This window comes from Hippopotamus amphibius, chromosome 4, assembly GCF_030028045.1.
Source record: "Hippopotamus amphibius kiboko isolate mHipAmp2 chromosome 4, mHipAmp2.hap2, whole genome shotgun sequence".
Taxonomy (NCBI): Eukaryota; Metazoa; Chordata; class Mammalia; order Artiodactyla; family Hippopotamidae; genus Hippopotamus; species Hippopotamus amphibius.
In genome coordinates this window covers 170001813-170028613 of record NC_080189.1, presented here as the reverse complement: position 1 = coordinate 170028613, position 26801 = coordinate 170001813, and the positions used below count along the sequence as shown (strand labels likewise).

General features: G+C 39.4%; 1 protein-coding gene across 3 annotated transcripts in view; it reads right to left on the bottom strand.

Moving 5' to 3' along the window:
* Positions 1-5972: 5972 nt before the first annotated feature.
* The window catches only part of FLRT2 (fibronectin leucine rich transmembrane protein 2), a 100038-nt gene continuing 79209 nt past the window's right edge, over positions 5973-26801 (bottom strand). For all 3 annotated transcript variants that reach the window (XM_057732447.1, XM_057732446.1, XM_057732448.1), the window contains one exon: positions 5973-13779. In XM_057732447.1, coding sequence (XP_057588430.1) covers positions 11419-13401 — 1983 coding nt within the window. In that variant the 5' untranslated portion in view covers positions 13402-13779 and the 3' untranslated portion in view covers positions 5973-11418. The remainder of the gene's footprint in view (positions 13780-26801) is intronic.

Below are 26801 nucleotides of genomic sequence, written 5' to 3'. Positions count from 1 at the left end.
TTACTTTGGTAAATTCTTTTTTAAATGCTATTTTGGTCCTTTATAAAGGTAGCATTGTGCTTACCTAACATCAAAAAATAATTATTTTACTAATTTGGTTATATTTTATTAAATTCCCTTTCTAGAATTAATGGACTTTTAAAATTTCATAACAAAGAGCTAGTGAATGAGAATCATAAATAACAGTTTGTAAAAAAAGTGAACAAATAGAGATGCCTCAACCTGAGTCCCAAGGATGACTTTCCAACTATACAATTAAAAGTCATTCATTTAAAATATCAATCATTAGTCTGTTATAAATTATTGGGAAATCTGCATTATATAACATCTTTGATAAAACAATATATACGTATTAAATTCAGGTTATGGTGTAATCAAATGAAACTAATGTTTACTGGCAGGAATTCTTAGCAACCACTTCAAGGTTAAACATTTTGAAATTAACATCCCATTGTTTTTTGTTAAGCAGTGGTTTTATAAATATATTGAAGGTCCTAAAAAGATGTAATATCTAATTATTCTAAATGCTTGTCCTTTACTTTTTTTAGACTGTAAGTATACTTTTTCAAGGTTTAAAGATAAGAAGTGGCAGAGTCAGTACTAGAATCTGTTCTATTTCCTCTAAAATAAACCATATCTATCAATCATCATTTTCCTGGGTATTCTTCTCACAATTTCCTACTGAATATTTAAAGTTTAACAGCTATTACATAAAAGGCCTGCAAAGATATAAGAAGCATTCGATATTTTAAGAAATAATCTTGCTTTATACAATTGTTATTGTAGGGAAATCTATCTTTGATACTTTTTATTGAAATTAAGTTTTTTATAAATGTGTCTACTTAGTAATATTGCTTGAATTCCCCTGTTTTGAAGGAAAATTGAATCAATAAGAATGAGCTTTGTTCCACTTTCTTCTCTTTCTATTCATTTGCCATTTTTCAGCAATAATAGTTATGAATGAATCCCTGTCACTGCACTGAACACTGGAAATAAATGATCTCATTGGCTCCTCGTAAGTTTTAGCACCCCATTTCACATATGAGGAAACTGAGGCTCAGGGACATTAAATAAAATCACACAGATGCAAAGTGGAGAGTTATTTATGATCCCACAACTCCTGCTTTTAATGGTTGTGCATGTTGCTTCCCAAGGATATTGAGTTTACTATCATTATAGCTAATGGGGGACATGTCACTCTTTATGATACAGTTAAGGAAACTGAGTGAATGCTGCCTGTTTTTCTAGTCCATGTACATCTTTCTAAAATTTATGAGAAAATAGGACTCAAAGCAGCCCAATTAAATAGCACTAGACTTCATGGAAAATTAACAAGGACGAAATAGAATTTAAAGTTTAAAGAACTTAAGAAATCAACCAAACTTTGATGCTTTCAAACATAAGAAACAAGTCAGAGAGATGAATGGTTTTAACCAAGATGCAAGGGAGACCTGAGCTATGTAGCCCAACTTTTGGACATTAATGCCATACATTTCCAGAAAGTAAGTGGCATTTATTGAGCACTTGGTACGTGTCAAGCATGATGCTATATTGCTGCTGAAGTAAGTTTTGTAACTACCCTTTGTACAGATGAGGAAATTGAAGCATAAACATGTCCAAGGCCCAAGATTAGTAAGGGTTGCAGCAAGGATGAATCTAGCTCTAGGTAGCTTTGAACTCAGATTGAATTACTCTTTCAGTAATTTAGCTCCCCACCCAATAGACTGTACAGAACCTGCTGGTCTCTGTGAGATGTGATTGACCTCCATTACAAAGCAACAGGTTTTCCCTTACTCGAGATACGCCTCAGGAGCATCCTGTATTCCAACGAACCAGGGTTGCTATGTAAAATATTTAATAATAGAAAGAGCTGTGGGCCGATATGTTGAACAGAAGAGTAATTGGCTGTAGACCATGGGAATGGTAATATTGACTTACAGCTACCAAATAATTGTCCTGAAACCAATTAAACTCTGTAGTCAAGGACTAGCATAGAAAGTATTCTTTTTCTCTTAGCATCCGAATATCTGATCTCTGTATTTATTGATCAAGGAAAGGTGGGATTAAAAGGAAAATAATGCTAATATAGACCCCAGTGAGTGAGCTGCTTTGAGACTATTTTAACTACCACGAACAGAAAGTATACAGAAGGAAAAAAAAAAACATGACCCAGCTGAAGAGGATGCATGTTTCTTAATTACAACTAGATTACAAAATCAAGAATGGTATTGATTGCATAAAGGAACTATGTGACAGCTGGTAGACTATCGCATCTGCATTGCAGGGCCGTTAAAACACTCTTCCATTTGGTTGCTACCATCCCCAACATCGATCAAGCTTAGATGTAGATGCCACAGTTTTTTGTCTAGTAGAATGAAATAAAACTACGTCATTTAACATTATAGATTTTTGAAACAGTTATTACCTTGATTTTTTTAATGTTTCAACTTCCCAATGTCTTCTGAACACTCATTCTGATACTCACCCATTTGATACGTTTCCTGAATTAATTTTCAGCAGTCACCATGCCTGCGTGGCCTTTGCAGATACGAGAGGAAATAGCTATGCTACAAAGAAGTCTATTCTCTTTCCATTCATCTGTACTGTTTCATGGATCCCACTCACCATGAGAAAAAGGACCTGGTATTGTTTGTGTTACCCTATGGGATCTCACTTTCCCCAGCTCTTCCAGAAAAAAAGAAGAGGGAAAATGAAAAACTCCCTGTCAAACTGGAATTGAAAATGGTTGTACACAGTGATGGTGAATTTTGGATGCTAACTACCTTTAAATAGATGATTCCTACATCTAATTCTGATCTTAATTCTTAAGAAGCTTGGTTTCATCATATAAAGTTGGCAAAATGTCACCCTGTGCTTATGAATTGGGTTTGCCTGAAAAATACATGGTGCTTAAGGTCATTTGTTCAGTCCCAGATAATGCATTAACTGCTATACATGCCTTCAATTCTGTGAGCCACCATATGTGTTAGTCTTCACTGTTTCCATTTAAGGTAAAAGAAACTGATGAGCCTAAAATGTAGGTTATTAACAAGGCTGATTAGCAGGTCAATGGCAAAGGCAGGTTTCCAAAATGTCAGCCTGATTCAAGTTTGAAAAACCACCACTCTCTACTGCATCCTTCTTTATGGGAATATCATTTCTAGGAGAGACTATTTATTCTCATGGTAATAAACAAGATAATACAGTGTGAACCTTTAAATGATATATGCCGTATTTTTTATATAGGATATGACACAGTGAATAATGACTGTCCCTTTTGATATTGCTGATGGAAACTAACAAACAAAAAATCTACCTCTGCTTTTTACATGTGAAGAATTCATTTTGACTAGCAAACTGCCAAAATGTTTTACTTTGACTTTGCGTCTCTCCATACATTCAGTACTTTTCATGGTGGTGACATTTTGTTGCAAGACAATATTTGAAGATAGCTCTTTATATGCCTTTTGCAAGCTGGCTCAGTTTTGAGGTTGTGTGTAAAAGATAAAAGTGATATTCTTCAAACCATTTAAATAGTTCTCTTAGCCTTCCCGATGGGTATAAAGATATCCTGAGTCCATCTCAAGCTTTCAAATCAGATAAATGCATGGCTATCACATAATCACAAAACAAAGTTTCTGTAAAAAATAGTAATGGGTAACCAAGAGATGGTAAAGAAAATGTATGTTTTGTTTTTGAGCAAAGCTTATTCTGCATAATTCACAATTCTACAGCTCTTTCTGGGGCTTTGAAAAAAATCATCCAGCCACAAGAGATTGACAGGGTAGCTGTTATCTGAGGTGCTGCTGTGTATGGAGAGCTGATCCCACAGGGAGCCTGAGGTCACCGTGGGGCCCTTTGTGCCCCAATCACACTTTCCCCAAAAGCACATACAAGGCACCTGCCAGAGGCTGGACACCATGCTCAACACTGAATGAGATACAACAGTTGACAGAATATGTGCTCTGTCTCTCCCAGAGTATAGGCATGAAACAGACCTATGAAAAATTACAATATATAAGTGCCACAAACAAAAGTATTTTAAAGTTAGATTAACTGCACAGAGAGGTCAGATCATTAACAGATATGATTCAAGAAGCTTTCCAAGTGTTGGGGGGTGGTGTGTGCATTTGAATTGTATCTTGAATTGTCAACCAGACAAGGAGCTTTGGATCTCTTAGAGATAGACTGAAAGATTTTCATTCATTTTCTAATTTAAAATATATACCTAACCTAGAGCACATAATGAATGGGAAAGAAATACTAGTAAGGAATACCAGGCAGCAATGTGTAGTAGGACATGTATGTCACACAAGGAGTTTTATTTCTCTCTTAAAGTAAGAATAACAGAACATTCTGAAATTGAGAGTGTCACACCAGGCACGTTTTATAGATTATCCCTCGTCCCACGGTGTGTAGACAAGGCTGCAGTGGGAACAGACTGAAGGAAGCATCTTAACCATGTCAGGGTTAGGAAACTGAGAGAAGAAAACACATTTGAGAGAGTGTGTAAGTGCCGGAACTAGGATTGTTAGCTGATTATTTAAATATCAGTGTGTGAGCCCTCCAAGAAGTCAAAGAGGGGGGAATAGCCTAAGCTGTGAGTTAAATACCAGCAGCTTCCAGGAAAGATTTTTGATGATGCAAAGTTAAGTCTCTTGAAAAACTGTCTTACTTAGCACCAAAACTTACCAGGCTTCAGGGAATATTTGCTGAATGAAAACAAAACTAAACTACCCAAACCAGAAAATTTAACAGATTCTCTGCTCCAGCATATTTTCATATTTGATTAGGAAAAGATAGACCCATTCTGGAGGTTTATTATGTCAAATGATAAGAATCCCCCTAAGGGTATCCTGAAATGTTCATCTAGTTTAGACTTCATACCAAGACCACGGACAAATGGGATCATCTGTTGGTGTGTGCTACAGCGACATCCAGTTTGGAGTTTAACATTAAAAATTCTTTATCCTTAACTTTCTGTATAACTAATGAGATAAAGCTTGTATAATACCCTCTGAAGCACCCATTCTGTATCTGTGCTATGAAAAAATGTATAAATCCTGAAGCCGGTTTGCTAACACCCTAATCACTTCTGACATATAAGCATCTTCAGCAGGATCTACAAAATATTTAGAGCAACCTCTCAAGTATGAAACAAATTCATTACTAAAAATAACCCGACTCAAGTTTTTTTAATAGTTCTCTCAGCTCACCCTGTGGATATACATAGAGCTTGATTCCATCTGAAGCTTTCAAATCAAATCAATGTGCAGGCACCAAGTCATCACAAAACCAGAATTACTATTAAAATATAGGAACGGATGACCAAGGGTGTTCAAAGATATAGATATTTTGAGGTTTGTGAAAATATTCCCTTGATTTGTCACAAACAATAATCAATGGATGTATTCACTTGGTGTAGTTGTGGTAAATCCACCATTGAAAAATCCTAAACACTAAAAATTTGTCCGGAAGGCTAGTCAGTCTTGAGGCCAGTCAATTAATTAAGAGGCAAGAAAACAGTTAAGAGGAGTCCATGGAGTCAGGTGCCATTGTGATTATTATTTTGGATTGATTTCCATTCTGGCGCTCAATGGGAATTTAAGAGGTTGCCTGTGTAATTACCAAAAACAATTCCAAAATTTTTAATTACTTGGTGTAAATCTGAAAATTTAATTCAATTGAATTCTGATTTTATCAAGGCATTCTCACTTTGTTTCATCTATTAAACACCAAGATCATCTAATATCTTTCTCTCTAAATATCTTATAAACTTGATGAATTATCAAATTAACCAATAGGTATGTATCTCTCTTTTGTTATCTTAGATATCCGTTGAGTTTAATGAGAGAATGTAAAGCTATTACATGGGCTCTGAGGCACTGGAATGTGTTAGAAAACAAGTTTATTACACAATCTGTGGGCTTCTTAGCAGCAGAGTCAAATTTTTCTCTGAATCCCCAGCAGAACCTAACAAAGTACTCTGTAAAAAGCAGATGAAAAGTAAATATATTGGGTGAACAAACTTCTTTAGGAACACGATGCAGCTGAAAATATACTTGATTTGGCTAAGACTGTATTTTATTCTTCTATGAAACCTCTGAACTCAGACCAGTGCCTGGGACATAGTAGACATTGTTTCATAAACTCTTTTGAATGAACGGTATTCCTTGACTAAGGGTTTGGTGTCCATAGAGTACAGTCTGTAACTCTTGGCAAAAGTAACCAAGAATTCGTAGACTCATTGAACATAAAATCTCCCAAATGTAATATGAATCACCTGTTACAACTGTCTTTCATAGTTAATTCTCCAACAGAGAGTCTGTAAGTCATTAATACCAGTAACTGAAGTATCATCATTTTATTTCCTGATTCGGTCTCTTGTCAAATACATGATTAGTAAAGTGGCCAAGAGGGGTTAGACAAAGGGGTTCTGGAAAATCAGGAGGTGTGTCCCGGATTGAACTTGAGCATATGAATAAATACATTTTCATGAAAGCTTACTGAAAGTATGGGTGAATGAGCTATAAGCAATTCTGAAGTAGAAAATACCGCGAGATTTCTTTAGGAGAACTGACATTTAAAACCAATAGTGTATATTATGAAATAGGGGAAAAGACTATTCTGATGATGTAACTACATTGGTATTTATCTATATTCTAAACTACACATTTCACAAACACAAAATAATATGTTCCATGTATGTGTGCATATTTAAAAGATATTCATAGCAACACACAACTCAGTCAGGAAGTAGAAAAAAACATGAAGATTTCATGTAAACCCCTCATACAAAAAGAGTAAATGGCCTTAAAACACAGAAGTTGTCTTCAAGGGAAGAGAAAGTGTAAAAACCCTATTACCTCCTTCATTCCAGCCATGGTCCTGCATCGGGAAGCGTCCCTTATTTTTCTTTGACATGAACCAAGCAAGGATGAGCAGTATCCCAATGAACTTACTCAGATAAACACAATATGGTTTCTTTTTAAAATAAGCCTTTACTGAATATATCAACAAGGTACTGTATAGTGTAGAGTGAAGTTTGTAGTTAACAAAGTGTGCGACACGGTAGGTCTCAGAGGATGTGTGATGCAGAATCTTCCAGCCCCTTGCAGTCCCTTGTCAGCAAGAACGCACTACATAGAAACCAGAAGCAAATCAACATACGGCTCAAACAATAAAAAATCATCAGGATTAACTTTCAGTGAATATAAACTGGTCCTACGAGGGATGCACAGAAGCGACGACTTCACCCTGCCTCAGAAAGGTTTTATGTCTTACATCCCATGAATGTCTTTACAATTACCCCAGTGTGTGGTGTGTATGTGTGTGTGTGTACACAAGTGTACGTTTTTTACTTGTCAAAAAATGCCTGTTTGGATGGCCTTGCTTTGTGCTCTTCTGGTAGGTGTGCCACTAGAAAAAGAAAAAACAAACTATAGCAAAAGAATGTGAATTTTTTGTTATAACAATAGTATCCCACATGTACAGAACTTTCTCCCTACAATCAGTGACAAGCATCCCCTATTGTCAGCAATTGTCTTTCGACCCCACTGAAGAAATTAGAGAAGGATGTAAACTACTGCTTCCTACAGTAGTATTTTGACTTAAAAAAAAGAGCATCAGGCGAGGTTGGACAAGACGAATAATGAAGAGGAGTGTTTTGGTTTTTTTCCTGTGTGCATCACTTTCTCTTTGGGGCTCTCTTTTCTGCTCTGCTTTCCCATAAAGTTGGAAAAGTAACTCATGAGCAAAACCATGCTCCTCAAGTTCTAACATGAAACAATGACTCCTCGTGATAGGGTAGAGAAAAATACTAGAAGTAAGAAGTGACGGAAATTTATCACTTCACTGTCAAAAGCTGCAAAGGATTCTGCAAGAGAGATTAGCTGACCAAGCCATCTGCTCCCTGCGGAGGACAGCAACTATATCGCTTTCTGCCTGGAATGGATGCTCTGCTCACAACATGGAGAGCTTGTCCTCCTCAGAGGGGAAGGAAGTTCTGACTCCTGTGAAATGATTAGGACCATTATGATCTAGTAGGAAATGGAGCCGTAAGATTAGCTATTTCATTCATCCTTCTTAGCAGACTGGTCACGTTATACTTTTCTTTTTTTTTTTTTAATCTCAGGGAAAACATCCAATACATCTTCAACAAACATCCAGATAACTAGAAATTGCATGATTTCTCACAGGGTAGAATGTTTTCCACTTCTCACATAAGAAAACTAGGCAGGAGGACACCCTTTTCCTCTCTACTTTTAATTATCCCATGCGATAGGCTAAGGGCGTCTCCCTGTTCAAACATATCTCCCCAAATAAGTAGGTATTCATGACAACCCTGGGTGTGAATAATGGTCAATAATATCTGTGTGCTCATGGCTACACCTTTTTCTTTTAGAATTTCCTCTGCAGAGTGACAGTTACCCAGCTCTGAAAGTAGACACATAGCATCTGAAATCACTTCGCTTGGTCATCCAGCATCAAGCTCTTTATAAGCCGGTGTGTATGGCTTTGCTCATGGTCTTGTCCTGCACCTTCAACTTTGACCCTTGACTAATCTCAAAATGCATAATAATGTATGAGCCCAAGAGAGGTCCAAGATACAGAGTTGATGTATCAGCAAAAATGCCATTCAAAGCACAATCCACCACTGATGGTTGTTACAGATTCCATGATGTGCTTTCTATCCTGGGGTAGATGAGAAACCCAGGTATACCATTACAAATAGGAGACTGATCTCAGTTTTAGCAGTCTCTGTCATGTTGTGCACAAGCTCAGAATTAAGCCCATAACTAGATTCTATCTCCTCAGGAATGTCTTCTAGCAAAGGAACCATTTCGGATCATCCTAATCATTTCACATTACCAGGTCTCCGTTGTAGGACTTAAGCCCCAAGTCATTCTGTGAATCTCATAAGACATTATAGAAACCTCTTTAACCTTGGTCTTCTTGGCTCAAAGCAAAGACATTTGTTTCAAGCAGCCAAATATCCCGCTGAAGGTTAAACAAAATACAAATAAATGAGAATGATTATTTTGTGGATAAAAGGAAAAAACCCTCAAAAATCAAAGTACCATCATTGGAACATATAGTTTTATCTACACAGCCAAGGAGAAAAGGACAGTGGAAGGGAATTACCAGTTAAATACACAAAACCCCATGTCACGGTCCTGCATTTCCAATAGCATACTGCTACAGTGATCACTTTCACAGATTGTCATATCCCTTCACTATGTGGACCTAGCTTTAAAAAAAGCAACAGTCAAAACGAGCTAGCGATCAGACTAAAATGAAAACCAAAGTCATTTTAGAATTAATTCAAATTAATTCGTAGTTAATTTCAGCTCGACTGACTGCACAGTTTCGGTTCTTGTGTCTATAACATTATAACTTCAGTTATATTTTCTGCTTATTCTGAGGGACAAAGAAGGTTAAAACATACGAGTTGGGGATATATTATTAAAGAAAATAAAGCTCTTACTATAAAGAAAAACTTGCATAGCATTTTATACCTAAACTCTTACAAAGAAGACACATCACAGTTCTATTTTATTAAAAGAGGGACAGAAAAAGAGAAAGCAAAATGATTGTGACATTAACTTCATAGGTTCCTAAAATAATGGCCAGTGATCAAGGAAACATGCAACACAGAGTGAAATGCCTAAATTTGATTTTAAAAAGAATTTTCAAGGGTGTATTTTTAAGATAATGTATGTATGTGATCGATAGCCCTTCTACATCTAAGGGATGGAAAGGAGTACATTATACATGCTTTCTGAAGATGGACGTTGCTTCAAAAAAATATCTAGAATTAAGCCTGGACATTCTTCTCTTCTCCATGCCCTCTGCTCTATGCCCTGCTCTGCCAAGATTAGGGGAACAAGCCTTCCCTCTCCAACTTGTTCATTTTTCATCTGTTATCCTGTTAATATAAGATTGATTATCCCTCCACAATTTCGAAAGAAGAGGAACATCCACGATTGAAAAGGAATAAATGAAATTTAAAAAATGGAAGAGGATCAAAGTCAGTTCAAGGTGGAAACTTGGTATTGCTTTTTTAAAAAATTCGTTATTTTGCCAGCTTTGATGTGTCCTTACAGAATTATTGGCAGGGACAATTAGTATACATTTTAAAGTGTACATGGATATTTTGTGCAGCCAAGACTGGCATCCATAATTTTCGTTTGAATTTTGAGCAGAGGGGGAGCAACAAATGTAGCATCAACAGCTAATTACGAAAATATACATGAGGTGATTGGAAGACAGGAATTTCTGAGGGGATAAAGGTATTAATTCAAGCTATTTCAACATGATACTAACAAAGTTGGTTGATATAGTATAACAGAACCACTGATCACTTGCTTTTGTCTAAATGGTATCAATAATTTTTAAATAACAAGTTTAGTATATTCCAAACATTGATCCCTTGTTGGTCTAAATATCATGTTGACATAGCTGCAGTGAATCTACCCAAATAGTTCTCATTATCAAAAATAATTCCATTCAATATAATTCTTCCCATTATTTTATTAGCCTCTTCTAAAAAAGTATTCTAGAATATATCTCTGTTGAATGTGATTCAACCTGATGTGTAATTTGAACAGTAACGCTTTTAAAGGGAGTTTTCTTGCTGGGACATCCTACCTACCCCCCGAAGATGACTGAAATCAGACTCAGATCTGTAACTGTTTCACATAGGGCCAGGGAAGCCTGAAGAGTGATTTTCAAGTTCCCAGTCAGAAAGCCAACCCCTGGGTTTGAAAGTCTTTTCAAATCTCGTCTCATTTTCGTGATTCTGCCAGGATGGGTTAACTTATCTCACAGGAACTGACTTCCTCGAGAGATGTTTGCTGCATTTCTTCCTTTGGGTCAAATCAGGGTGATTACCTCCTTTCTCATATTCTAGAAGTTTTCACTTTTCTTCCAGAAGCAGGAAGTATAGAAATAGCATGAAGATATCTGGGGGCATTTCTTGTTCTACACCTATTAGTTATTCTACCCTGATGAGTACATTTTAGCCTGCCATTTCATCTGACCACCAACTCTAGGAAAGGAATTTGTTCTGACGCTTTCAACAGCAAAGTCGTGAATTGCATCAGGAGGAAGAATCACTCTTTCACCTTGGCGTTGGGTTCTCATTGTACAACCCTGTACAGTACTTCAGCAACTATTTTTTTTTTAGATTTAAAAAGCAAAGAGTTACAAAACTGTTTGTAATTAACTTGGAATAGAAAAGATAGCACTTTTTTTAAATCCCATTATATAGTACACCGTATAAATTACAGAGTATTCAAATGCACAAATGCATCTGTGTAACATTTATCAAATGTAATTTGCGTGTCTTTATGTGCACACACGTGTGTGTTCTCGAGAGTCTTACTGTCCGCCTTTGTAATGCTGGACCTCTGGCTGTCACGTATGGCAGTGCTCCAGGTCTGGCACACTGCTGTTGCAGTATCGCATGTTGTTGGGGATATGGCAGTCTGTGTAATTAATGCCCCCATTTGGGGTGTAAATGGGCTGCAGTCTGAAATCTCCTTTAAGGAGCTGATCGTTATTTAAGGAGACGATCTGAAAGCTGGTTTCTGTCATCTCCAGGATGGAATTGTCCTTTTTGGTGCCCGCCTCGCAATAGTCATCTTTCCGCCGTCCTCGGTTGTATTTCCACTTCTGGGAGGTGTAGCGCCCCTTTTTGTGCATGTGCCAGCAAAAGACACTGAGCAGGACCACGAGCACAAATATCACTGCGCCCCCGATCAGGCCCGCCAACAGAAAAGGGGAGCCCATGCTGTGGGAAGTCGTCTGCTCGTGGCTGGAAGCCGTGTTGCTACCATTGTTCATATAGGAGGCATGGGTGGTGGCCTCAGAACAAATGGTGTCTTCTACAGCGCGGTAGTTAAATGCATCCAGTGGCACTAAACAAATCCGATACGTGGATCTGGGCTCTAAATTCACCAGGCTCAGATGCTGCTTCTCACCACTGACAATGCGCTCCTGCACGATGCCCCCTACCAAGCTGTGGCCCATTTTCACCCACGTGAGTTTGTACGCCATCACAGTAAAGAGAGAGAGCCAGCTGACTTGAATGGAGGTGTCATTCACAAAATGGATAGAGAGTTGGATCCGTTCAGAAAGGGGCGGGGTCACTCTTTCTCTGCCATCCCAGTCGGGAATCGTGGGGAGTTTCGATGCCATGGGAGTTAGAGGCGTATAGCTTCTGCTACGGGTTGGGCCAGAGACTGTGGGGGGCTGAGTCGTGGGAGAAGCTGAACTTGGGGCTGGGGTGAAGAGAGGCAGCCCGGGGGTGGTGGTGGGACAGGACAACAGATTCATATTCAACTCCCGGACCGCCATCCCCCGGACTTGTTCAGGACCTTGGCACATGAAACCTCGCACGTTGAGAGATGAGGGTATGTGTTTGAGCCATTCCGTGACCCATTTAATACTGCAGTCACAGAACCAAGGGTTATTCCGAGCAGTGAGCTGCTTCAGGTTGGAGAGGTTATCGAAGACCCCTTGAGTCAACATGCGCAGCTGGTTGTTGGATATATCCAGCCGTTCCAGCTTCCGGAGATTCGAGAAGGCTGTCAGAGGGATGTGGTTGATCTGGTTGTCCTGCAGGTAGAGCCTGATCAGATGTGTACCTGGAAGATCAGGAGGGGGGTGGGACAGCGAATTCCGGACGATGGAAAATTCCTTTAGTTTGGTGAGGTGGCTGAAGGTGCCCTCGGCAATGCCCTTGTTGGTCAGGAGGTTTCCGTCCACAATCAGACGCTCCAAGCTCGTGAGGTTCTGAAAGGCCATGTCTGAGATGACGGCAATTCGATTCTCATCCACTCTCAGCTCTTGCAGGTCCACGGGAAGCCCCACAGGCACACTGCTCAGGTGATTCTTGGATAGAAACAACAATTTGAGGCTAATAGCCTCCCGGAAGGCCCCGTCTTCCACCCCCACGGTGGATATCGAGTTGTCATCCAGGTGGAGCTCTTCAAGCTTCAAGAGCTGGGCCAGGGCTGCCCGTGAAATGGTCTGAATGTTGTTTTCCTGCAGATGGAGAACTCGGACATTCTTGGGAAGGTTCATGGGGAACTCATCCAGTTGGTTGCCGTAAAGGTAGACGGTGTGCACAGACTGTACGTTGTGCAGTTCTGCAGGAAACCCAGCATTATTAATTTGGTTGTTGTGGAGGTAGAGTACAGTGACGCCCTCCGGGATCCCAAGAGGCACTGAGGTCAAGCTTCGCTCGTTACAGTAGACAAAGTTCCTGTCACAGCGACACACGCTAGGGCACGCCAGGAGTTTTGACACTTGGGAGTAGAGCCCCAGGGAAATGAGAAGCCAAGATTTCAGGAAAAAAGCCCCCTGGCCGGGCCCTTTTGTGGTCTGTAGGCCCATTTCTGAAGTACAGAAATAAAACACAATGTGGTAGGGAAAAGAAAAAGAAAAACAAAATAAAACAGAGAGCAAAACCAAAATGATTGAATGGGGTTCTGTTAAAGTCCAGAAGTCCAACTAGAGGAAAAGTCCCAAAGGCCAAGGTCAGAGAATCTTCCTGCAGTCTCTGGTCTGATCAGCCTGTGTTGCCCTCTCGGCTACTGTCCTCCATGTGCAAAAAAATTTCAATAGGGAGAACTTTCCACCCAGGCAACAAGTGAAGCCAAGTTATCAGCGGTCAACAGGGGCCCAATGGGGCAAGCGGAATCCCTTCTTCTGTGGTTGGTCAGGTCAGTGTAGATCAGCCTATGAACTTCTTGGTTAAGCTCAATCTGCAATCTGTTGTAGGAAAGTAGAGAGAAAAGAAGCAGTTAAGGGTAGTGAATGGATTAAGGGCTGATCTGACTGTAGGCTTTTCAAGAATGCTGTGATTGGGACTAAATGCCCAGAGGCAGGGAGTTGACATTAACTGATATGTTGAATAATAATAATTCAGTTGAAGAGGTATTCAAGAAATGAAAATGATTCAATTATCTTTATCATCAAAAGAAAACCATATTGTTACCTCTCACTATCAATAATCACACTGTGAATTTTACATCACAGTCAGTGTCTTCTCTCAGAGATCTATTTGCATATCCAAACAGAGTCACAAGAGGCCCAGGGCTGAATCCACTGAATCAATGATGACCATTTACAATGCAACTGGTCACAGTTGTATTTCCAGATGAAATGAGTGACTGAGCAAAGAATACAATTTAAGGGGAAAAAAAAATATGAAACCCTTTCCAGTTACAAACAAATGCAAAATGAGAACTGATAGTTATTTAGAAAGATGCATCCTTTTGACCTGACACTGTGATGAAGCAGTTTAAAGGTGATGCACAGAAACATAGGTCAAGGCAGAGAGAAGACTTCTCTTTTCTTCCCCACTCCCCCCCTCCTCTCATCTCTAACTGCCTCCCAAATAGCTGACACTTGAGTTACCCACTGGAATGACCAAACTCCAATCCATGATACATTTCCACTTATCCCCTCTTTGGAGACCTCCAGGTACAGATGAGACACACCACTGTGACTCCTCTGAGAGTTGACAAGCTCATGACTGGGAATAAATTATTTTCCAACAACTCAACTTCCTCCCATCTGTGAGTGTTTTACTGCCTTTAGAAAAGGACTTTCAGCAAACTGAAATATTAGAAGACACAATTGGGGAAATAAAGGCAATCTACAGATAGTAATCAAAACTTCTTGCTCCAGAACTGTTCCATCTATTTTTAGATGACAGAGGTAAAGAAGTTAATTGAAAGGTGCCAGATTTGATTTCCCTACAAAATAAGCTAACATGACAGGACCTGGCAAGCTAGAAGTCTCTTAATTCTCACTAATACACAGAGATTGAAACAACTTATATCTAAAGCACAGAGGAACTATTTGAAATTGTTCCCTTAGCTATCTTTAGAAACATAATTAAAAAAGAAAAAACACTGTAACTGCTATTTGTGTCCAGAATATTGTAAATGTGTTCTACAATTTAAAAGATTGTGAGTCACCTAAAAAATGGCTTTGATGACCAGAAACAGTAATAGTCACTTTTTTTTTTATTGTTCAGAAAACTTAAAAAAAAAAAAGGAGGGGGTATAGAGAGTCTATTTCCAGGTAAAACAGAGGGATGTGGTACTTTATTAAAAATAGGCATTATTTAATTTGTTAAAAATTACAAATACATGTTTTATCACATGGAACAGGAGCCATCCCCTCTAGCAAAAATCTCCCTATACGCTTAAAGAATAATTTATAATAAAACTAAGGGTATTGCAGGAAAAGTGAATTTAATGCCATGAGCTTGAAGCCATCCTTAGATCAGGTTTCAAATCCTCAAACCATCTCAATGTTCCTTAATAGCCTGCTACTCAAGTGTGATCCCTGGTTCAATAGCATGAACCTGACCTGGGAAGTTGCTGGAAACACAGAATTTGCACATTAGCAAGAGCCTAGGGGTGCACATTAAAATTTGAGAAACACTGCCCTAAACACAGTGCCATCTTATTTAATCGTTTGAATGTTTTAATTTATTAAATGTAAAATAAATTCAAGAGCATATCAAATGATTCATTTGAGAAGAATAAAAGCATAAGGCATACTAATGACTTTTGTCCCCAGGAGATGGTCTCAAATTACATCTTATATGTAAATGACATCTTTCGGTAGAGTAGCACAATGACTAAATATGTCACTTGGCTTCAACAGACCCCTGAATGGTTGAACTTGGTGTACCCCCAAAAAAATAATAAATAAATAAATAAAATTAAAAAAAAAATAGACCCCTGAAAAAAGTATGTCTGAATGAGAAGCACTAATATCCAGTAGGAATTTAAAGGGTTATTTGTAGTCAGAGAGGCCCACTTTCACAAAACATGATTTGTTTAAGGACAAAAATCTGTTCGGTGCTCTTAACATTTACTCTTCAAAAGAGGTAGGTGAGACTAAAAGAACAGACTCTAACTCATTTTTGAGTATTCCACAGGAATCCTTAAAGTGTCATAGTAGCAAATAATGAACAGAATTTTCCAAGGGAGAAAAACAGCTGCCCAGGGTCTTTAAATTCCTATGTAAAAAGAATAGATGCTTCTTAATTGCATGTATAAGCCAAGTTTTAAGACCCTAGAAACAACTAACCAATGCTTGAGGATGATAGAATTTGTTTAGAAACTTTATCAGGGAATAACCTCAAGCCAATAAAGACTGGAAGCTAACAAAGTACCCAAGGATGGACCTGGAGACTGTCACCGTCACTGTGCATCCAAATTGCAAATCTTCCACTTACCTTAACTGTGTCCTCTGTAAGGATAGAAAAAGCCCTACCAGCCAACCCTTTGCCCCAGGCCTTGCTCTCTGGTAGGTGTGCTTTACTTATGACTGGTTCTTGTATAATGACATAAGAAGAGGATGTGGTCCTGAAGAAAGCTCCTAATGGGATTACATGTGGCAAACTGTCACTGTTTATCCACCTCATCAGGAGAAAAGTCCCATCTAGATCACAGTGTGTTGATCAGCTATGACAAGTTCAATGTTGAATGAAAACAAACTCTCAGGGTTTTCTTAGTGCTTCTTGGGAATCCCACAAAATAACTGTGCATGGTAGACTTGTTCTAATTCTTGGATCAACAGCAGCCTACATATTATGTCATCCAGTAGACTGTATCTTTGTTCAAATTAGTGCAAATGTAAAATTGGAACCACCTAGGCAATAATGACTTTTGCAAATTTAAGTAGGCTAAAATCTCCATATTTTCAGCTGTGATTCCTACTAATTACTAAGGGGAGAAATCCCTTGAGACCCTAAGATGGAGACTGTATTTATAGAGAATGTAGTACAGTATAATGGTCAAAAGCACAGTCCCTGAGTTCTCATCCCACCTCTGGCACTTAGGAGCTGGATAAGTTACTTAACCTTTTAAGTCTTAGTCTTCTTATCTGAAAAATGAGGATAAAATAGGTCCTAACTCAACAGAACTGTTGAGAGGATTAAATGGGATAATATTTGTGAAAAGTTATATGGTGCCTGACACACAGCAGGGACGTAATAATTAAAACCGTTATTCTCTGTGTCCGAAGAGGTGAACTCCAAAATGTAGAGTAAAATAAAATCGCCTTTGACCAGCCAAGTTCTCTGTGATAACACCTACTCCCGGATTTCTCAACACCAGCACTATTCAAATTTTGAGGCAGATAATTCTTTTGTTGTGGAGCTGCTGTGAGCATACAAAGATGTCTTCAGACATTGCCACAGATATGTCCTCTGGGGAGGCAAAATGCCCCCAGTTAAGAACCACTGACCTACCCCATCTTACAAATACCTTAGAAGGTTAGTATTTTTATTCTGATTTTATAGAGGAAATTAAAGGTACGTTTCTAATAAACAGAGCCTAAAAGTGCTTCGTGCCATGGACACCAAAAAAGCATGAAAAAGCAATGTGTTTTTTATTCATCTATTCAGCTAGTATTTATTGGGCACTAGAATGAGGGTACCGCCATGCAGAGCTGATACGGTTTCTGACTTTGTGAGTCTTAAAAGTATAATGAAGGGAGAGAAATGAATAAGCAGGGAATTACGGTACTGTGTAAAGATCTCCAACCTCAGGGCATCAGGGAATTACGGCACCAGGTAAAAAGCTCAAATTTAGTCCATGGGGTATCAGGAAAAACACAGCATGGGAAGGTTTGTCTACATGAGGATCTGAAGGATAGGAAGGTGCGAGCCAGGGAAAAGATTCCAGAAGTTCTGCGCATGGACGGCTGTCATGTGGATGAAGAGGTGAAAGCCAGCCCAGCTCAGAGAAGGAACAAAACTTTGATTGCACAGCACTTTCCCAACTCTTTATCTGCTTCCCATGGAGACAGTCCTGTTTCTAGAAGTTAATAAACAAACTCATGTTTCAAAATCATTAGCCATTTCACTTATAAGTCTCTACAGGTTAGGAACAAAAAGATCTTGCTTTACAAGATAAATTTCAAATATTGAGAGCAAAAATTGTGGGTTTTTATTTCTTCTCTCTTTCCTATTTGTTTGAATACCACATTGAATATGTCTCCCCTCTAGGAAATGAGAGATTATGAAGAATGGCTTAATGGAAGATGCTAGGTAAAAACAGACATTTTCATTTTAAGCAGAAAACACAGTTTCAAAAGCCTGAGTGTAAAGCAACATGCAACAAATGCTCTTTGGAGACAGCAAGAACCTGACCCTGCCTGTCTGTTAAAGATAACAGTAACAGCGGCAGTTATGCCAGTTACTTTAACTCTTTTTATAGGAACTGAGACTCAAAAGATATAAATCATGGAAAAGCTTTCCACAAAGTGTTTCTCTCCTTGTGTTGCCTAAAAAGTTTTTTTTTAAATTAATTCCAGGATCTTGCATTCCATGAGCGCTTACTAAACTCAGACTATAAAAATCATAGTAAAGAAAATAGGGATTGTCAATAAGCACTGCCTATTGCATAGTATAATGGCACCAGGACCAACCTAATAAAATCTTAATGGTTTCGGCATTGGCTGGATAGTGCCAAGACAGCACACTGCCTGAAGTGATACAAGTGGAAAAGCTAACTTGACGAGGGATTCTCCTAGAAAAGTTTCCCTGGATACATCGGATTTAGAGCTTCTGGAGTTAAGTCTGTGTTTCAAACCACACGTACACAGGTGCAGAATCCATAGGCCCAACTATACTGCAAATGTCTCTATTAGAATCTGGAAACACTAAAGCAATTTATAGATCTTGTGCACATTTCCACATTCCTCGAGATGGGTTATAAATACTGTTCCTACAACAATCAGGAGAGTTCTGTAGTTAACGGGCCAAGATGGGGGGCTAAGCAGAGGAATTTAAGGAAAAATATAACAATAGCTACCCCCTAACTTGAAATCATTTTCCATCTCATTCACTGAAGCTCAATCGAGCCCCTTGAAGTTTTTCTCATTAGACAAATATTTTTCTTTGCTAAAAGAGAGAACGAGAGAAGGGAAGAGGGAAAAAAGGAGGGAAGGCGGGAAGGAAAGAAAGGAAACACTTTATTTAAATAGCTGACAATTTTCTGGCTCCAGTCAGTCTAGAATTGAAAACATTAAAATTAGACCCAAAAAAAAGAAGAAGAGAATCTATTCTCCTGACAAGCATAAAATTCTCTAACACATTTGAAGGGTTGTTCTCACATGGTTTCCAATGCAGTTGGTTTAAATAATAGGGATAAGTTTAGAACAAGTTACAATGTTACAAACTCAAATGCAAAAACTTTGAGGACACCTTTATTACTGCCATACGCTGCTCTCAATCCACTAGGGAGCTCCCACTGACCGTTCCCTGGGTTCACATAAATCTGCATCATCTAAGACTGCAAGGCTGAGTCTTTCCTGAATTTAATAAGCCCAGTGCTGAAGAGACACTCTTAGAGAAGAATTTTATTGAGACAGCACCAACAGGATTAAAAAAAAGAAAAGAATATGGCTCACAAAGGATGGCATCCCCTACAGCTCATATCTATACCCTTTTCAACCCATTTCAAAGGGAATTAGTCATTCATATATTCATGCATTCATTCATTTGCTCAGAAACTGAGCACCTCATGGTTCAGGCATAGGAAATAGCTGATTTGCTAGACTCTTAACTTTGGGAGAGATTTTCCCATCATCCCATCCCCAAGGGTCATCAAAGACACTTGGGGAAGGTGGTGAAACATTAAGGTTTCTGCATCCCCCCCACCCCTGCAGATTCTGGTTCGATTGGTCTTCAAAGAAGGCAGGGCAGGTACATTTTGTCAACTTTCCCCAGATGGGTCTGATGATCAGCTACTTTAGGGTCCCACTACCCAGACACTCACTAATCAGGAACAACTGGTCCTTCTTGCTACTGGATCAAACCAATAAGTGAGAGGTGGAGGTGCTGCGTGGGGGCATGGAAAGAGCAAAGGGTTTCAAGTCAGAATTTAGTCTGACATAAGCTCAGCCACTCAAACAGCATGACAATGGACACTTCACTTAACCTCTCTGAATATCACTTTTTTTTATCTCAAAAGGGGATAATAATCCACGCTCATGTTGGGAAGACTAGATACAATGCCTATAAAGTAATTAAAAGCACCAAGTAGGAACTCAATAAATTGTGATTTAAGAGAGGTAGAAGGCTTCCCTGGTGGCACAGTGGTGAAGAATTCACCTGTGAACGAAGGGGACACAGGTTTGAGCCCTACTGCAGGAAGATCCCACATGCCGCGGAGCAACTAAGCCCATGAGCCACAACTATTGAACCCATGTGCTGCAACTACTGAAGTCCACGCGCCTAGAGCCCGTGCTCCACAACAAGAGAAGCCATGGCAACGAGGAGCCTGCGCACCACAACGGAGAGTAGCCTCCCCCCCACCACAACTAAAAGAAAGCCTGAGTGCAGCAATGAAGACCCAACAGAGCCAATAAATACATAATTTTTTTTTTTTTAAAAGAAAGAGGTAGAGATTGTGTAATGAGAAAGAGCTGGGCTCTGGGGACAGTTGGCCTGGACAGCTTAGTTACTTACTAGCTGTGATAACTTGGGCACATTACTTCATCTCCCTATGCCCCAGTTAACTCATATGCAAAATGGGGAAAATGATAGTATTAATCTCTCATGCTTGTTGTAGGATTATAAATCACTTAGAATATCATCTAACACGTGGAAAACATACATTCATTGTGTCATTCTTGCTATTAGCATTTTAAAAGAAATAACAAAAAGCCCCCTATTCCAGGGAGATTTTGTCCCTTATTTAATAGAGAGGTTATTCCTTTGTTCATCAAATTTTATTTTCCTCTGACTTTCATTCCCTATTTTTATCATAGTTCTTTCCTTTGGGGATATATACATACACCTTCCCATCCATTAACCCTGCAAACATGGAGACATTTATTTGGTCTCTGAGATCTTTTCCTTTCCTGTGTATATGTCCCTTTTCTTTCATTTGCTCCAGAATCTTAGCAATGCTGATTCCTTCATTGGCAATGACTTTCTTAATATGTGTTGCTCTGAATGGAAAATAAGACTCATAATGGTCTGATCAGCACCAAGTACAGGTCAGCGAATACTCAGGGAACGCCCATGCCCTGCCAGGCATGGAGCTGAGAACTAGAAAGACAACTATGACATGGCTCTTGGTACTCAGTAAAGGTTCATGTCATATCAAGTCACTTTTTGCATAAAGCTCTTTATAATTTCAAAGATTTTTAATATGTTTCATTTCATCTAATCCCACAACATCCCATAGGAGATATTTATATCAACCTCAAATGAAGTCCACAGAGACGAAATAATTTGCCTGAAGCCACATAGAGGGTATGGATGGAAGACAGTATTATAAATTTTCTGCATGAAAATACAAGTTTCAGGTATATTTTTATGAATGGTGTTAGTTACACTGGTATTAAAACCAACACCCACTATCCTGAAAAAGCTAAAGCCCTTCCCCACTGCTCAAATTTTCAAAACTAACAGCAGCCTGGCATTTAAACTGGGTAACACTTCAAAGCTGGACTGGTGCAGAAGTAAAAGGTAATTACACCAGGGGGCCCATTATCTGCTCTGCCCACGTGACTCCAGGACTTGGCAGGAATGGGACATCCAGGGCTGCCCAGCTGATGGGCAACAGCAAGGTGCGACGGATTGGAGGCGTCCAAAGGATTTGATGGCTACTGGTAAGTTGGTAGCAAGACAGACAACGAAGTCTCCTTTCCTCCTTCATATCCAATCATCCCAAGTTTGCTGCCACCGCATTCTACAGCTTGGGAAGGTCTTTATGTGTGGCCACTGGAGGAAAAGATGTTGAAAAGATAAACTAATTGCCAACTGTCTGACATATGGCCACCTTATGTATACCAATTAACTGAAAAATTGTAGGTGTCGTGAGTTCCTTGAATTCCAAGTGAAAAAAACCTGTAGGAAGTGGGATCATTGAGCTACCAAGCAGTAATTTTAGGGAAAATCTTCCTACATCTGCTTTTCCTCTACAAGAAACTGTGTTCAGGCGATCCCACAAGAGCATGTGACACCAGGCAGTCTAAAAGGTTTTCTCTTCTCTCTTCCACTCTACAACTCAAACATGTAGCACTCATTCTAAAAATGTGCGTTCCTTTCCGTGCTGTCCCCCAGCCTGCCATGCGCCGGAGTGCAATCTGCCAGCACTGACTTGGAGCAGCGGAGGAGAGAATGAGAATTCACCCTCTTTTCCTTTCTTTTTCAGAAGGCAAGCTGTGCAGGGCTAGAACAGAAGATTCGAGCTTAATATTTAAAACCATTCTTGATAATTCAAGAGAAGGAATAAACAAGTAACTATACTCACATTATTCACCACTAGGTTTCTGTACATTTCCAACTTGAGTTTAGATTCAACTACATATTCAAATATCTATTGAGGGCTAGCCACTACTAGTCTTGTGAAATACCTACAGACCTATGAGAAATGCCATTATTATTCCTAATTTACAAATGAGAAAACAAGCTTGGAGAAATCTGTGACTTCTACCAGTTCAAACAGTAGCATATCCTAGAAATAGAATCGCAACTCAATTTTCCCAGCTAACAAACAATCAGTGCTCTTCCCACTACACCACATTTCTCTCCTTATCAGTTTAGGGTATACAGTCTCTCACGTCAAAAACTTCTCTGCTAACACCCCAGGTTCTCTTGCCCTCTATTCTTTCACTACACCCATCAAGCAAACGCTTCCCGCCCAATCACAAGCCCTGTCTCCCCTGTGCCTACCTGAGTTTCAGATTCCCACTAAAGAAAGTCACCTAACAGCATAGGCAAGGTCTACTTTATTTTTTTTTTTTAATTTTTATTTTTTTTATCTATGGCTGCATCAGGCCTTAGTTGTGGCACGCGGGATCTTGGTTGCAGCGCGAGGCCTTCTCTCTGGTTGCAGTACCTGGGCTTCTCTCTAGTTGTGGCAGATGGGTTTTCTCTTCTCTAGTTGTGACATGCAGGCTCCAGGGCATGTGGGCTCTGTGGTTTGCAGCACGTGGGCTCTCTAGTTGAGGCACACGAGCTCAGTAGTTGTGGCTTATGGGCTTAGTTGCCCAGTGACACGTGGGATCTCAGTTCCCTGACCAGGAATCGAACCCATGTCCCCTGCATTGAAAGGCAGATTCGTTACCCCTGGACCACCAGGGAAGTCCCAGACTGGGTCTACTTTAAATAAGAAATTCCCAACCTAAAGTAAGACCCCACCCCATCTAGCAATTTTATTGTACTTCTCTGGAAAGTACCCTCTCCCATTCTCCTCAAAGATGGCGTTAACCTTCACTCTCCTTCCAAACCCTTTTCCCTCACTCTCAGTAGACAGCCTGACTTTAATCTGAAGATAAGCAGAAGGCATCAGACAGGATCACCCACGCCTTTCTGTTGCCAAACATACGAGTCTACCTTTATGTCACCCACTTTCTTTTCCCTAAAGGTTGATCGCATCATCTCCTCCTTGAAGCCCTTGCCCTACAGGACTCTAGAGGATAACTATCTCCTCCTTCCCTGTGTGCACAATCTCTCCCTCTCAAACTGGATCTATGTTTAAACATTCCCTAATATTTTCCACTAAAAAAATCCCCTTGACCCACAAGCCCCCTTCCAGCTATTCCCACATTTCTCTCCTTTTAGCCAAATTCCCCAAAGAATAGTCCATCATCAATATCTCTGTTTTCTCAACTCCCATCCATCTCATACCATCACATTCCACACTGGCTCTTGCCCTACTGTCCCACAAGCTTCTCTCCTAATGTTAACAATCAGCCCCAGGTCGGCAAATCCAAAGGGCTTTCTTTAGCTTGTCTTCTTAATCTCACAGCATCATTTAGACTTGGGCATGCCCTTACTGAAACATCCTCATTCCTTGATTGCTATGACAGCTGCTGGTTTTCTTACTATTTCTTTTGCTATTTCCTATTCTGCAGGTTCTCCCTCTTCAATGTAGCCATTCAGTGTGAGTCCCATAAGCCTGGGTCCAGGCACGCTTCTTCTCTTCCCCTTGTAATGGCATCCAAGCCTTAAGCTTAAATGATCATATTTACAAATGATGCTGGAGAGGGTGTGGAGAGAAGGGAAACTTCCTACACTGTTGGTGGGAATGTCAATTGGTGCAGCCACTATGGAGAACAGTATGGAGGTTCCTCAAAAAACTAAAATAGAACTACCATGTGATCCTGCAGTCCCACTCCTGGGCATGTATCTGGAGAAAACCATAATTTGAAAGCATACATGCACCCCAGTGTTCCTTGAAACACTTCTTAAAATAGCCAGGGCATGGAAGCAACCTAAATGTCCATTGACAGAGGAAAGATAAAGAATATGTGTACATATATATAATGAAATATTACTCAGCCATAAAAAAGAACAAAATATAATGCCATTTGCAGCAACATGGATGGACCTAGAGATTATCATACTAAGGGAAGTAAGTCAGACAGAGAAAACAAATATCATATGATATCACTCATATGTGGAATCTAATTTAAAAACAAGATACAAATGAACTCATTTACAAAACAGAAACAGACTTACAGATATCAAAAACAAACTTATGGTTACCGAAGGGGAAATGTGGTGGCGGAGGGATGAATAAGGAGGTTGGGATTAACATACATGCACTACTATATATAAGATATATAACCAATAAGGACTTACTATTGAGGGAACTCCACTCAATATTCTGTGATAACCTATATGAGAATAGAATCCAAAAAAGAAGGAATATATGTGTATGTAGAACTGAATCACCTTGCTGTGCACCTAAAACTAACACAACATCGTAAGTCAACTGAACTCCAATAAAATTTTTAAAAAATGATCATGTATGCAAATGAGTCATAAACTCAATCTCCATCCTAGACTGACCTCTCAGCTCCTCACCTGTACACCCAAACACCCACCTCACTTATTTCAATGTTTCAAGAGCACTTCCAACGTAGCATTTACAGTTTTAGATACTTTAAAAGAAACTTACGTACATGGGCTCATAATAAAATAGTGCATTTTATATTGTTATTATCCCCATAGAGGGAAGGGAGGCTCCAAGTTAAATAGCCTCTCCAAGGCGGATGAGTGGAGAAGTGACACGGATAGACTTGAACTCTGGTGCGGTCTGCAGGGCCTTGCTCCTAAGCTGTGTTCTGTCTCCCTGTAAACTCCACACAGCCAGGGGCTGGTCTGCTTGTGCTCACTATTGCCTCCCCAGAGCCCAGAGCAGCACGTGGCAGGCATTCAAGAAGTGTTTGTAGAATAAATGGACGAATCAAAGAATGACCTTCAGATGATTACTCTGTTTGAAGAGGCAGTCTGTAAAAACGCTTTGACATCTTCAATCTGAGGCCCCATAAGGAATCACTGAGATGATATTTCACAACAGGTTTCAAGGGTTTTACGCTGCACTAACCTAGCTGGAGTGATTGACGGATAAATAGCCCCCAAATGCAAAGGAACTAGATGACCTTAGGAAAAGACACAGAACACGCAAGTGGAAAATAATTGTAATTACTACGGCACTGTGCTTATTTTACAAAACAACATCAAATTCTGTGCTCTTCTTCAGCAAGAGTACTACTCACATAAGATCAGTCTGATCTATTACTACAAACTCCGTTTGAGGAAAGGCACGTCGGATCACGCTAGATACCTAACACCTCAATTCAAAAATGGTGATGACGTTATGGTCTACGGCAAATATGTGTTTGTGTTCATATATACCAACAGCTTCGAAATATTTACATACATTCAGTGTAACGGTTCAACTGCGTTTTAATTGCACATGACTTTACCACTCCGCATAGTTACAATCAACACAAAATAAGCCACTATCTTTGAGAGCTGCAAAAACGCTGATGAAAAAAATAAGTTGAACCCCAAAATATAAAAATGGCCTATTTTCCCACCAAAATACTGCACCCCATTTATAAGAGACATAATGAAACAGAAAATCTTGTGTCTCCTTCACAAGGAGAATACAGATTTCAGGCCATGATATTGATTAGGTGTGTGAAATGAAATTACATAGTGTGTATTTCCAGATGAGTTATCTGGTTTTGAGTCTAAAAAAATGAAAAATTCATTGCTTAAGGCTATTTCAGTATGATAGGGATGGCTCTGAATGTAAATGTTACAAAATTTCCTCACTGAATAAAGAGGCTTTACAATGCACCTTCTCATCGTCAGGACACCTGTCATGCAGAAGTGTCAGGCTGTGTTCAGGGGACTATTTCTGGATTTGGAGGATGAGAAGGGACAAGAAACAGGAGAAAGAAGATTATTCCTTATCCTTGACCCTCTCCTTCTCTCAAGGACATTCTCCCCTGCCCTGACCCTGGAACACGTGCAGGTTGAGGTTAAGATTACATCAAGTGATATCTAAGACATAAAATAAAACCTCAGATGAGAGCCATCAGTACCATATCCAGTATAGCTACACAGTTCAGATAAGGAACGATTCAAAGGAAAATAATAACACACACACACACACAACAGATTTCAAAAGCTACCTTTAAAAAATCTATACTGGTGGCCTCTCTCATTTGAATGAATTTTGAAATACGTTCCCCCAATCCTGAGGAATTTAAACATATGAGAAGATCCTTTTATAGGTTTATACACAGTCAGAGCCCTGCTTTCATTTATGAACTCTGCAGGTTTCCAACTTCACCCCACATGCAAAAAAATTGTATCCTCTTAAGTATTGAATATATGTTGCCAATCAATTCCAACCACTTAAGTTTTTGTTAAGGGGAAAAAAAAAAAAATCTTCCACCAAAAAAAAAAAAAAATCAGGAGAACACAATAACATTTTTTTCTTTTA